Source organism: Mastigoproctus giganteus, chromosome 6 (genome assembly GCF_048544385.1).
Source record: "Mastigoproctus giganteus isolate SK-2022 chromosome 6, ASM4854438v1, whole genome shotgun sequence".
In the NCBI taxonomy this organism is placed as follows: domain Eukaryota; kingdom Metazoa; phylum Arthropoda; class Arachnida; order Uropygi; family Thelyphonidae; genus Mastigoproctus; species Mastigoproctus giganteus.
Genome location: NC_143580.1, coordinates 39,762,314 through 39,777,583, shown reverse-complemented (window position 1 = coordinate 39,777,583; position 15,270 = coordinate 39,762,314). Strand labels below are relative to the sequence as shown.

Below are 15,270 nucleotides of genomic sequence, written 5' to 3'. Positions count from 1 at the left end.
TATTTCGTATATTTTAGTTGTAAAGTTAAATATAATTTATTATAAATACACAGTTATCAAGATTCCAGTTTTCGTTTTCTTTGTGTTTTATTTCTACCTAAGGTTGGTGAAAAACATTTAAAACTACAATATGTCTTCTATAATTTCCGTTCTCTCTACAAAACAATCCAAACACGTGCTGCCACCCACCAACATTCATTTACTGTTCAACTTCAAACTCACAGAACCAACTTTTCATCTTCCTCGTTTATTAATTCAACTGCCGTTTTCTGGAACAACCTTCCTTCATACATATTTTCTGAAAATTGCGGTGTACAGAAGTTCCAGTCTAATGTTAACAAATCTTCTTTCGTTTCCTCAACCTCCAACCCATGCGCAGTACTATCGGTTCTAATACATCACGTGTTTGGGGTTTCATAAAAAAGAAAGTAAAAAAAAAAGATGCTTGTAACATGATTGGAGAAGACATACAACAAATCTAGTTTCATCTTCCAGAAAGCAGATAAAGCTTTCTTTTTTAAAGTTTTATAGTGCAAATCAAAGTTTCCTATCTAACCAAGTACCTAAGAATTGAACTTCCTTAATAATGGATAATTGACTGTTATTAATTAATGGAAATTAGTAATGTCAAGTGCATCTGTTAGATCTCATATCAGGGTGTAATGAACACATCATACCAGTTAGCATAAATTTATCATAAATGTGTGTGTTACATACGTCCAAACTTTGGTTCTACTCTTTAAAGCAAATAGGCTACCTGCTGCTGCTGCTGTTAACCTATGTGTAAATACTTGCTGCAAAAAAGCCTATTGCAATAGGCCAAAATCTGTGCATTAAATGATTATTCACTTTAAGCACAGGAATTATTCTGTATTATAACCATTTGACTGGAATTCAAGTGGATTCAGTAATATTTATTAAATAAAATTAATAGTGTGTGTGTAAAAACAGCCATTTTAATTGCAAAGACCAAGGTTCAGTCAGTATCAGAAGTAGATAAATTAGAAGTTTATTGATTGCAATGTGTTTTTAAAAATAATCTTAGAGAAGAAAGATAATGAAGTGAACTTTAAGTCAGGATAAAGCATTCTTTCTGCTTGACATTACTGTCACATAACATTCGACCAGCTTTTCCATATCTAACATGGGAGTAGAAGAAACCAATTTATAAAATATACTCTATTCCTTTATCAACTTATTATCCATATATTTAGTAAAGCCACCGATTTAATTTCATTTAATTTTTTCCTACTGTAATGCTCATAAGAAGTAAAGTAATGGAGGGTTTTTTTTTTTTTTTGAAATTTTGCTTGTATATTAATTGTTTTACTTTAAATACATGTGATAGTTTAGACTTCCATCAGTGTTTTGAATAATTGAAACTCATAATTCTTAATTGTAGTTAGCTGTGAACTTAATTGGAACCCTCAATTAACCAGAAAGGAGAAATTGGCAATTGGAACAGAACATGCCATGTTATAATTCGAAATAAAAAAGAACAGTTATTCTGATTAATGTATTTTATTGAGAAAATTGTTCTATCCTTTCTTATAACTTAGTTATACCATTGAATTATTTATAAATACTCCTTCAATGAGTGTGTGGACAGAGATACAAATTAATTGATAACCAGTAATATCCATTTTAGACATTAACTGCTCATAAATACTGTATACTATCATAACTTAGGCCTGACGTAGCCGAGTGGTGAGGAGCGAGAGTGCATACCGCGCGTTCCTTGAGTGACCGGGGTTCAAGCCCGTGACTACTAAATACGATAAACATTTGTATTGACGATTTATTGTAAACTCTACTGACTTGGTTGTCGTGCCGGAGTATAAACAGAAAATTTATTTATTTATTTAACTGAACATAACTTTACATTTTTGTTGAATAATACTGAATATTCAGATAAGGAATTTGTTGATTAAATCTGCTGTTACAGATTGGGAACACAAACAGTTAAAATTACATGATCGCTGTCAATTATTATTATTATTTTTTTTTTTTTTTTAGCAAGAGGTTCAAGAGAAATTAAACATTTTCCAATTATTAATACAAAGGAACATTTTTGCAACATACATACCAACACTCCCTTCTTGTACTGCCAAAAATGTATATTAAATTTCAATTTAAGGCCTAATTAATCTTATAATGGGGTTAATCAAGTGTACACTCTCAGTTTGAAGAGAGAATGATAATAAACATACTTCTGAGAAAATATACTTTTTAATTGAAGGATTTAAAACAAATTAATAATTCTTAAGGAATTCAGAGTGTGGCATGTAAAATCTTTTGTTTTTTTAGCTTATTGCATGTAAAATTGCTGAGTATTGTGTTTGGTGTCATAATAGTTCTTCAACTTGATGTATATGAGTTGTACATTAAAACAAGTGCTTGTTATGTATTATTGCACATACCTTCTAAGAAAGGAGTCCATATTTTTGGATGTTATTAGATGTTTAATACTTGTAGTCTGTTCAGAAAAGGGTGAAACTCCTCCTCTTGCATTGTTGCTCATTCAGTAAACTTTGTAACATAGCACTAAACTACTCTTGCTAATTGCATCTATGATAAGCTAGATATAAAGAACTTGTTCTTGGTGCATTATAGCCTCAGTTGCTGATGCGCCAATAAAATACAAACAAACCAGCTTATAAAGAACTTGTGAACCATTGACGAGTTTGACTTTAGAGCAGTCAAAGAGAGAGTCCGGTGTATGGGTAGGCAGAGCATTAAAAATATATGTATGCTACAGTTGAAAATATTTTTCATTGGTTGTGTGGAATTAAATCAACTTTTTCAGTGTGTAATCACTGACAGTAATAATTCAATTGCTATTTATGGAAGATATCAAGCATGAAACTGCTTTAGGTGGGTTGGAAACTTCTAGTTTGGGGGGGGGGGAGATTCACAGACTAAAAGGTTTAATAGTAGCTCTAGGCAAAGGTGAAAGTGATTCTTGCACTGCTTCTATTAGAATGAGCAGCGGCCTGGAGGGTGGGGTGCCAAGGGTTTCAGGGACTAGTGGGAGTCATCATGAAACAAATAAATACATGGGCTGTATTAGGGTAACTAAGAATAAGAATAGGTGCGTGTATACTTGCATGTTCACCAATGCTAGAAGTATATAAATTTGATCAATTTGAAGTGCTGGTCAAGACATCAAAGGCAGATATTGTTGGGATATTAGAGACATGGTGTCACATGGGTATAAGCAGTGCAGAATTGGAATTTGGGGAGTACAATTTATACAGAAAGGATAGACAGGTTAGGAAGGGAGAAGGGGTTATGCTGTTAATTAAGAAAAACATAAAATCTAAAGAAGTGCATCCAGTTGACATAGATGGACAGTGCAATGTTGAGTCAGTTTGGTGTGAAATAAGCACTTGGAAAGCAAAAATGAGAGTAGGATTGTGTTATAGACATAATGAGTACAACGAACAATTGTACAGAGAAATAGAATGGGCCAGTAAATCAGATTGGTTATAATGGGAGATTTTAACTTTCCAGATATTGACTGGAATTTGTGGGTTGGTTACTCACACACTATCAAGACTTTTGTGGATTTATTGGACAATTGTTTTCTGCAGCAGCATGTTCGAGAGACAACAAGAGGATAATACTCTTGATTTGGTTATCAGCAGAAATTATTCATGTATAAACAATTTGCAGATAAAGAAACCACTAGGTAACAGTGATCACAGTGTACTGATGTGGGATTTACTTAAAGATATAATTACCATCAGGAGTAAAGGGAAGGGTTTTTGCTTCTGTAAAGATGACTACAGTGGTCTCAGACAGTTTTTAAATTCTGTACAGTGGGACCAACTGATGTCTCCAATAGCAAATTCGAAGTGGGGGAAGCATTCATGGAACTAATTGTGGAAGCTATTAGGCTTTTCATACTCATTAAGAAATATTGTTCAAAGTTTAGGCCTAATTGGATGTCAGATGTACTAATGAGACTCGTGGCAGAAAAGAAAAATGCATACAAATTACCAGGTGACACAGAAGCCTATGGCAGATATAAGCTAGTCTGTAATCAAGTCACACAGGAGATTAGGCAAGCGAAGGTAGATTACGAGAAACCTTTGGCAAAGAATGCTAAGAAAAACAGAAAGTACTTTTTAGCATCCAGAAAAGGAAGGCCAGGGGAGGAAAAATTTTTTTTTTCACAACCAAGTTAAAATTTTGCAGCTTGTAATCAAACATTTTTCAGCTATACTCAAACACCAGGCAATTTTCTGCCACTCGGCTGTCATAAAATTATGTTAGCTGGCCACTGGCTTGCATAACAAGAATATTTTGTGCTTAGTTGTAAAATTTTTGAAAACTATAACACAAAAATAAAGTTCCTACCGTTTTTTTTTTTTTTCCCTCTTTTCTTGATTACAAGTATTAAGCATCAAATAATATCCAGAAATATGGTTTCTTGATTTTGCTCTTTGCTCTCTGAAGGTATTTAAAATTATATGAAATACAGGCTGGCCTGGATTAACGCGATTAATTCGCATTAATCCAAGTAATACAAATTACCCGCAAGTGCATTGCTCAAAACGGAAACGCGTTAATGAAATATAATAATCAATAGGAAAAATTATAATTGGTCCTTGTACTTCTGGAATGTCCATAAAGAATTTTAAAAATACCTTTTAAATAACTTTTTAACTGTATACAATGTAAAAGATAATGAAAATAATTATGGAATTAAATATTATTGCATAAAACAGCGGTTCCCAAACTGTGCACCGCGGAATATTTTAAATTTAGGGAAACACAGCGATACTCAACATCTGTCAGGCACCATGTGAACTACTAGCTTGAGGTAGTTCACCGTTTCAACATTTCTTATTAAGTTGTTTGGACCTAACTACTTAATAAACGGAGCTGTTAGGTATTTCTTTTGGCCTGGGTGCACAGTGAAAAACTACTGAGACACTGAGGGTGCCATGAACCGAGAAAGTTTGGGAACCTCGGACATAAAATACACAGTGTAGAAATGACTGTTGCGGAAATATTTGAACAGTGTTGACTTTCTCTTTTCATCAATCAATTTCCGATAGCCGAAAACAATCTTCTCTGGGCCCTGGTGAAATAAATATCACAGAGAACCTCAAACAAAAGGTTTGAGGTTCTCTGTGATACGAAAGATTTCATCTAGTTCTTTTATCGTTATCTCTTTTGCGGTAATATTTTCATCTGACTCATTTAAAAATTTGAATTTTTAAATCCGAGTCTGCATTGGCTTTATTAGTGGGAGACAATCAAGTAAACGTCTTCTTCCGATGGTTGACGGAACACACTGAGGTGGGCAGCGGGAAAACGTTTGTTTATTTCCCGTCCGACGCGCGGCAAGCTTAATGCGCGATTCAAATCTTTTTCAATTATCGCATTAAAAAAAAAAGATTGCGTTAACTGGAAATTTGTTTTGTGTAAAGTGAAAAGCGGTATAATATTTTCAAATAGCGGTAACTGAAAAACGCGTTAATCAAACTTGCATTATGCGTGGCCTGGCTGTACCATCAGTTATGCACACAGCATTTTACACATGTAGTAATCTTTTTATGATGCATGAGAAATTGCCATATTCCTTCACAGAAATATTTTTATCTTTCTCAATTTGACTACAAATTAACTTCAATGTTTATTTAATGTCTGCCACAACAAAACTAAAAGATTTTTTTTAAATATTTTAAAGAAAATTACAAAAATTCTACTCAATGTTACAGTAAGAGTGACTAAAATTTTCTCTTGATTAATTTTATACTGGCATGTTCTGCACTAGTGCATGTACTTCGAACCTGTTTAAATCAAAATGGACGTATTTTGGTGCCTTCAGATTTTAATTAAGTTTTACTGTATTAAATCAATTTTTTTTCCCTTTTTGCTTCTAGCCGTAAAGGTGTTACGGCTTGCCTGTATTCATTTGTAATAAAACGAGTATTTGTTTAAATCCACACTCAGAGCAGACAATGGAGAATAGCAGGCTAGTAGTAAGTCTTATGCTTATCCATCATCTAACAACCTTCTGAATTGGGGGAAGCAGGGGTAATTGTGCAGTTCTACATGAATTTTACTGAATGGTGTAGAGAGGATACTAACTGGCACGTAACACAGCAGATGGTAGGTATCCTATGATGTACAGGAATTTTACTAGTAAGGACAAAAGAAGTAAATTGGAGGTAATGCAATAATTATCGCTTTTGTCCTCTGTGTTTATGTACAGGTTTTATACCTCCATTTCAAGACTAGTATGGATCTACTCAAAAAGTGCAATGAAGAGCAAAAAGCTTAGTTACTGATATAAAGAGGCATGAGAGAGAGACTGGAAGACATGTACTTAAATTAAGGACAAATAGTTGTAGACTGGATATGAGGAAATTCTCTTTTAGTCAGAGGGCTAAGTGGAGAGCTTATTTAAATTTCTGTTTGGAACCAAGCAACTATTTTAAGGTGGCTGAATAAATGTGGATTCTTTGCATTGCTCTGCTTTTATTAATACAAGTACTTAATCTCGTCGAATATGTGTATTAATAAAAGCAAATCCATGATTTTTTCCCATGTATTTCTTCCTCACTCCATTGCTATTGGTCATTCTTAGTCATGGTCCTCAAGGCAACCTTTGATTTTATAATTTATATAAAATCAAATGCTAAAAAATAAAAGCTATGATGTTATAATTTATAGTTTGTTCATAAATTCTGCTTAAATCTTTGGATGTTAGAATAGAAAAATTTTTCCCTCCCTCTTATTCCAATCAATCTGGGGCAGATTGAATTCATCCATAATAAGACGTTTGTGCTGCTTGTCCAATTCCATTTCATATAAAGACTCTCATCATACTTTTCACAATCTTCTGGTCTGTAGATTACTCGCACTTGGAACAAAATAAGGAAATACTCTGCCATGGTTGCAAGGATCATGCGCTGCAACTGAGGCCTCAAAAAGCATGTCCTGACGTTGTATTACAAGACCACTTTTATTCCAATGATCACCTAGCGGTGGCTATTTGGTATCACAAGATCACTATGGTCGTCAATAGAAGAACACTAGAATCAACCCATAGGTCAGTCTTACTCACAGTGACTCGAGTCTGCAACACAGTCAGCACGGAGGCCCTCCAGGTGCTATACTAAATTATTTCTGAAGAGAGAAAGTGCAGAGTGTGTGATGCTGCACACCAAGTGCAGATTATTTATCTGAATATATTATCTAAAATTGAATGTGACTGTAGTTACAGATTCTTTCTTGACAGCTTGATATAGTACATTTACATAGACTTAGCATTTTGTGCAAATAAGATGAGCTTTACTTGCTTGATGTAATAATTGCACCAACGTGTGATCACAATGAGGATTTTGGAATGCTTAACTAGTTATTCTATTCAGCATGTTTAGACTCCTGCAGGAACATATCACAGCCTTTTGAGCTTCCTGGCATTCCTTCATACTAAGTAACTGGTGTTTTTATAGTCTCTCATATTGATTAAATTTTTTTTATCAATGAATTTGTTACTTATTTATTGGTCCTTTTATGCCTTCATACATTTTCATTTGGCAATAAAATATAAAATGTATCTTTTTGTTTTTAGGACAGACCTCAGGTTGCAGAATGGTTTCACATCAGATTCAAGAAGGAAAAGGTGCACACTTGATTCTGGTTATAATACATCAGATGGAGGAGACAAGCGAAGGTCTCAGGAAATACAAGAGGTGTGTGCAATTTAACAAAAAAATTACATAAATGTTAAGAATTCACATTTGTCAGTACATTAACAGTATATGTGGGTGAGAATATAACAATCTTAATTATGGGGGAGTATTATCATTAGATCTACAATTTTGAAACAAGATGCAGCAGCCCAAATTTTGCCACTTCTTTAGAATCCTTAACGTGGTGCCACCCGGAAATTGGGGATAATGAGTTCCACTGTGGTTTATATAATGTATTTAGGAAAGCTAGAGGGGATGGTGGGTCATGGCTCTTATCAAAAGTAGCCTGAGTGCAAAAAGGACTTTTGCTGAGTTTGAAGTTACGTCTGCCAGCATAGAATCTGTGTGGTGGGAGTTATTTGGAATCAAAGGTGTAAGTTTATTTAGGGTCAGGCGGCACCAGAGGTTTCTCTCATCTCTGCATTGTTTACTTTGTGGTTTGTTGCAGTACGCTGTAAATTCCAGAAATTTAAAAGTGTGATAGTCTTGGATCGTTTAGTGTCGTGTACCATTGTTCTTCTGATCATTTAGTCGCTGGACCCCTGTTGGGGCCCTATGTTGCCCCACTTATGCCCCATGGAAGCAGACCAGGAACTCAGTAGCTTTTATGTACTCTGGCAGGTCCTGCCACCTAATTTCCTGAGATTTCAGTGGCTAGGACCTAAAAAAAAAAGGAAAAAAAAAAGTCCGCTAAGTTGGAGGCCAAAAGTCAATGGGTGAGGTTCAATTTGCACGGTTAAATTTTGACATGTAGGGCATACATTAGTGTATAGGCAGAGTGGGGGGGGAGACTGAAGGCTGGGGTGAGGAAAGTCAGAAGAATGGGTGTGATAGAGAAGATGCTCCCAGTTAGTGACAGTGGGGCAGGCCCGTGCTCCACCAGAAAGAAAAGAGGGCAGCAAGGGGAAGGGGGAAGGAGTGTATAGGCAGCAAGACTGCAGTTGGTCAAATTCGATTGTTTCCTTTAAGTCCGGTGAGATCAGTATCATGTCCTGTCCAGAAGGTCAGTCCCAGATAGTGGCCGCTATGATGGATCTCCATTGACGCAGGTGCAGCAGAGCTGCTATCTGAGTCAGAGTCTGTTGTAGGAATCCAGTAGTTGGGTCAAGTTCAGTAAAGGTTTCCTAGGGCTAGGAAAAACTTTTCTTTCTTTTCAGAGAGTATCCCATCCAGGTTGCTGATTGGGTTAAGTTTGGTTTTCTTTGACGGTTTTGGGGTTTGAGGTTCAATATGGGTTGTAGGCATTGTCCAGAGCTGCAATCATTTTTCGAAGAATGTTCCATTCTGGTTAATGGTCATTTTCTGTTAGAGGAACAGTGGCATGGAGAGTTGTTCCAGTCACTTGCTAGTTTGTCAGTACATATCGGGTTCCTCTTCTCGCAAAGAGGTCCTGGGCATATTTTGTGAGGATTTTGTATTCATCATGTGAGTCCAAAAGGTGATGCTCCTGGTCCTGTGGGATGTATGTCAATCTCATGTAGAATAATCCCTGCAGATCTTCGTACCTTGGACACTGACACATATGATGTGACCAGCTCTCAACGTCTCTGCAGGTGCAGCGTGGGTCATCAAGGAGCCCTAGCGTGGTGAGCTTGTCATTAAAGGCCCATGGCCTGTTAGTAGAAAGGTGAGTGACTATCCTGGCTGAAGCCAAGCCAGTGATTCTGGATAGACCTTGTCAACGAATGGTAAAAATTATCTTGTGACCTCCCCCTTGGTGGAGGCCATCCACCTGTTCTGCCATTCTTGTTGGAGGTGTTTTTGTTGTTGCAGTTTTTCCACACTCTTTCTGTTTGTCGGTTCAATTGTATATCCTTGGAATATGATAGGGATCCCTTTGGAGTAGTAGTAGAGTAGGCCACGTCGGACTGCCTCCAGGTCCAATGGGAGGACACCGACCATCATCTGGAGGGCCTCCGTGCTGACTGTGTTGCAGACTCGAGTCACTGTAAGATTGACCGATGGTTTGATTCTAGTGTTCTTCTATTGACAACCATAGTGGTCTTGTGATACCAAATAGTGGCCACGTAGGTGATCATTGGAAAAAAACTGGTCTTGTAATATAACATCAGGACATGTTTTTTGAGGCCCCAGTCGCGGCGCGTGATCCTTTCAACCATGGCAGAGTATTTTCTTATTTTGCTCCAAGTGGGAGTAATCTACAGACCAGAAGATTGTGAAAAGTATGATCAGAGTGTTTAGCATTAGCATTAGTAGAGGCATTTGATGCAAGAAAGCAAGCTTATGCAGCATCAGCCAAAAAAAAAAAAAAAAAAAAAACCCACTTCCACTTCACCCCTCTGTTCATTCAAAATACCTGTCCAGCTGAGCCTTAAACTTATTTAGGCTGTCAACCTCCACCACAAGGGATGGCAGTTTATATGAAATAGAATTGGGTAAGCAAGCACAAATGTCTTATTATGGATGACTTCATGGATAAGGCAATGCCCCAGATTGATTGGAATAAGAGGGAGGGAAACTCCGCCTTGGGGAAAAAATTTTCTAAATAAATTAGATGAATACTTGAACCAGCATGTCAAAGATAATAATAGTGGCGAGAATATCCTTGACTTCATAATTACTCACGATTAGATGACAGCACATGGCTTAAAATACAGGAACCATTCAAGGAATTAATCGTGTAAGCTACTAGGCTTTTCATATCGATTAAAAAATATTGTTCAAGGTTTAGGTCTAAATGGATGTCAGATGAACTAATGAGACTCGTGGCAGAGAAGAAAAATGCATAGGATGCATATGAATTATCAGGCGACACAGAAGCCTATGGCAGATATAAGCTAGTCTGTAATAAAGTCACAAAGGAGATTAGGCAAGTGAAGGCAGATTACGAGAAATCTTTGGCAAAGAATGCTGAGAAAAACAGCAAGGACTTCTTTACTTATATAAACTCTAGAAGGAAAGAGATGAATCAGATTGGTCCACTTGATATCCATGGTTCGACTGTTGGTTATCCTGCTCAGATAGCTGAAAAACTGAATGAGTATTTTGCATCTACATTCACACATGAGGAATTCTTTAGTGAAGTGAAGGACAGAAGCTTATTAAACTAACAGGGAGCTTAATTATTTTGTAATAACTGAGAGCAAAGTGGAAGAGAAATTGTTGAAGTTAAATAGAGGAAAGGCACCTGGGGTGGAGGGATCTATCCAGTTGTATTAAAGGAGGTGGCAAAGGAAGTAAGCAAAACTTAGCCATAATTATGAGAGCATCCTTTGACTCAGGAGAAGTCTCCATGGACTGGAGATGTGCAAATGTAACCCCAATTCATAAAGGGGTGATCCAAAGGTGACATGAGTAATTACAGACCTGTTAGTTTAACTTCTTTTCCATGGAAAATAATGGAGACACTGGTTAAAGAAGCATTGCAGTATCATCTAGACAAGACTGCAGTAATAATTCAGACACAGCGTGGGTTTGTTAAAGGAAAGTCTTGTCTGACAAATTTGATTGGATACTATGATGTGGTTACAAAGGAACTGGATGCAAAAAATAATTTTGATATCATATACTTGGATTTCAGGAAAGCTTTTGATACTGTTGCCCGTGGAAGACTACTGTACAAATTGGAGCAGTATGGTATTAAGGGCAAGTTGCAAGTTGCTACAATGGATAAAAGAGTGGTTGAGTGGGAGACAACAGAGAGTGGTAATCAATGGACGCTGCTCTTCATGGACTATGTTATTAGTGGAGTCCCCTATAGTTCGGTGTTAGGCCCACTGTTCTGTATATTTGTCAATGATATTGATGAAGGTATATCAGGTTTAATGTCCAGGTATGCAGATGATACAAAGGTTGGCAGGGTTGTTAATGACAGTAATGGCACTGAGCTACTGCAACAGGATCTAGAAAAGTTGGGCAGATGGGCTGAGAAGTGGCAACTGAAGTTTAACATTGACAAATGCAAAGTACTGCATATGGGTAGAAGTAACCCCACAGAAATGTACAAATTTTGTGGTACTACTTAAGGTGGTAGAAAATAAAAAAGTCCTGGGAGTAATTGTGCAGTCAGATATGAAGTTTTCTGAGCAATGCAGACAGGCTGCAAGAGCAGGTCATGGGGTTTTGTCAATGATATACAGGAATTTTGCTAGCAGGGAAAAGGTGATTGTCCCTCTGTATAAGACAGTAGTCAGGCTGTGCCTTGAGTACTGCATACAGATCTGGGAGATTCATTTTAAGAAGGATGTAGATTTGTTTGAGCATGTACAGAGAAGGGCAAGATTGGTGAGGGGAATGGAGGCGTCCACTTACCAAGGAAGGCTTAAGTTCTGCAAATTGCAGTGGCTGGAGGCTAGGCACCTGCAAGGTGATCTGATTGAGGTGTATAAGGCATTGAATGAGTTGAGTATGCTGAATTCTGATTTCTTCCTCTTGCTCAGATTACAAAACCTGAGGGGGGGGGGCACAGTTTCAAATTGAGGAAAGACATTTGCAGAATAGATGTGTGGAAATTTGCCTTTAGCCAGCGGGTAGTTGATTACTGGAACAAACTTCCATCTGTCGTTGTGGAAGTTGATAGCCTAAATAAATTCAAGGAGGAACTGGGCAAACGTTTAGAGGGTATGGATGTCTGAATTTTTTTTTTTTGCTGATGCTACATAAGCTCATACACTTGCTTTCTTGTATCACATGCCTCTACTACTACCATTGGAGGGTAGTGATCATGCAATCATCAGTTGGAATATGAAGAAAGATGTTACTGTAGTTAATGGTACAGGTTTCATTTACAGAAGAGAGGACTTTGTCAGTATAAGGTGCTATATGGCATCTGTTAATAGGGCAGATTGCAGAGTGTGGGCGAATACACTTGAATTATGGAATACCTTTGAGAAAAAAAATGACACACACGAATGCATACTTGTCATTATGAAAATACTGCAGAAGAAGGATGCCAAAATGGATGAATGCAGAGCTTACCAGAATGGAGCAGAAAAGATAGCATGGGGCTGTTAGAAAGCAATGAAATGTGCTGAAGCCTACATCAGCTACAAGTTGATTTTTAATAGTACCACAGATGAGTTTAGAGAGGCCAAGGCTGCAAATGAGAAAGCACTGGCTAAGAGATGAAAGAATGAGGATAAGGAATTTGTCATGTATGTGAATACAAGGAAGCAAAAAGTGAATAAGATTGGACCTTTGTGCACTGGGTGCGGGTAAGCTTAGACAACCTAGCTGATGTTGTGGATGAAAATGGTACTTTGTACCTGTCTTTGTTGAAGAGAGACCCTTCATGCTGAGAAGCGGCTGTGCAAGTTAGACTGAGTCATATGAAATTAGTGATTTCCAAATTACAGATGACTCTTTATTAGAAAAAGTTTTGAGCATAAAGGCAAGTAAGGTGTATATGAGATGTATACCCAGTAATTTTGAGGGAGGCCACCAGGGAGTCTATTGACCATTGGTGTTAATTATGAGGGCATCTTTGGAATTGGGAGAGATTTATTTGGATCGGAGAAATGCCACTATATTGCCAGTACATAGAGGCGATTCTAAGACTGAAGTTGGTAGCTACAGACTGGTTAGTCTGTCATCAGTTGTAAGGAAAACCTTAAAAGCACTGATTAAGAGCGGAATCTAGGGACATTTAGATAGATATGGCATTCTGAATAACACACGACATGGTTTTGTTAAGGGAAAATCATGTTTAACTTAATAAGCTATTTTGACACAGTTACTCATGAGCTGGATGTAGGGAAAAACTTTGGCATACTTTATTTGGATTTTAGCAAGGCATTGACTCAATCCCTCATGAGAGGTTACTGTATAAGCAGGAACATGTTGGGATTACTTGAAAAATTCTAAGATGAATTGCTGGGTGGCCCATTAGTAGAAAGTACCATGGCCCATTAGTAAAAAGGTGAGTGACCGTCCTGGCTGAAGCCAAGCACTGGCTTGGCTTCAGTTAGTTGATAGATGTTCTTCAGATTGTTTTAAAATCAGAAGTGGAGTCCCAAAAGATCAATTCTTGGACTGCTGTTGTTTTTGATTTTCATAAATAACATCGACAATGGGATACAAGGCATGATGTCAAAATTTGCAGACAATTTAACAATTGGTAGAATAGTTAATGATCAGTACCAAGCAGTGCTCCTTCAGGATAACTTGAATAGGCTGCAAGAATGGTGGCAGCTATGTTTTAATGCAAAAAAATTCAAGGTCTTACACTTGGGAGAAATAGCAACCCCAAAATAACTTATATACATGTTGGGGTTGAATTAAAAACAGTAGAGGAAGAAAGGGATCTGGGAATTATGATACTGGCAGCAGTTTTCTGAGCGGTGTAAACAGGCAATCAGGAAAGCCCACCATGTCCTATTGATGATTTATCGAACATTATCCTGTAGAGATACAGAGGTCATAGTCCCACTGTATATGGCAACTGTAAGACGACATTTGGAATGCTGTGCTCAGTTATGGAGACCTCATCTGAAAAAAAGACATTGAGCTTCTTGAAAGGGTCCAAAGATGGGCACCTTGCATGATGAGATCAGCAAGTGGGTGACCATACAAGGAAAGACTGATTATGTGGGCCTTAGAGCTTGGCAACCAGGCACTTTAGCCGTGACCTGATTGAGGTTTATATGGCTCTGAGAGGGGTGAATAAAATGAACGTGGAATTTTCATTGTTATGAAGAATTCCAGAACCCATGGGTATAAATTCAAATACAGAGGAAGAGATTTAGACTAGATTGTAGGAAGTTTTCTTTTAGTCAGAGAGTCATTGATTGCTGGAATAGGTTGCCTTTGCAGGTAGTTGAGGCTAACAGTTTGAATAAATTCAAAGGTGAACTGGATAGTTATGTGAGAAGGGAAGCAAAGTTTTCTTATCTACTTGTCCCCCCCCCCCAGTGCTGCAAAAGCTTGTGGCTTCCATGCACTATATGGCTATTATTGTTACTTTTACTACTTATTCTTGTATTCTGATATAAACCAAATTTATAATATATATTATAATATATTTGGACTGGCTTGAAAGAAAGAGTAGGAAATTCAGTGTCATTTAGAAGCATTAATATCTTTGAAAATACCTGTAGAAACCTTCATTTTGAAAAAGGTAACCATGCCAAGATTATCAGCTCCATCCATATGGAACTCTTATTTGTAGTCTTATTCAAGCAGAATTTAGAATGCAAAGTGAAACAAGATTGAAATATGTTACATTAGAGTGCCTGCTTAAGCTTTTATTTATAACTTTAATCATTATTCATCCCCTGATATTTGTAATATGCATTATAGTTATAAATAGAAGGTATAAGCTGGTACTTTAACGGGGCCTATTTCACTTGGCATTTTAAAATTTCAGTACTGACTTTGCCATAAATTTTTATGGGAATTCCAAATGTTAAATACCTAAAAAAAAAAAAAAAAAAAAAAAAAAACATCCCAACATACTCTACTACAATGAACATGTTTAGAAGCCAGAAGAAACATTGAACTTGAATTACTAAGTTGAAATTGTTAGAAAGTAGTCAAGAATATTGTTCCAAAGAATGCAATTATCAGGAATAAATAAATAAAAAAAGATAGTTCAGTT

The 15,270-nt window shown here is 36.9% G+C and overlaps 1 protein-coding gene across 3 annotated transcripts in view; it reads left to right on the top strand.

Moving 5' to 3' along the window:
• Lrch (Leucine-rich-repeats and calponin homology domain protein) overlaps positions 1 to 15,270 on the top strand; it is a 380,867-nt gene that overhangs the window by 206,502 nt on the left and 159,095 nt on the right. For all 3 annotated transcript variants that reach the window (XM_090375083.1, XM_090375084.1, XM_090375082.1), the window contains exon 7: positions 7,595 to 7,715. In XM_090375083.1, coding sequence (XP_090231209.1) covers positions 7,595 to 7,715 — 121 coding nt within the window. The remainder of the gene's footprint in view (positions 1 to 7,594; positions 7,716 to 15,270) is intronic.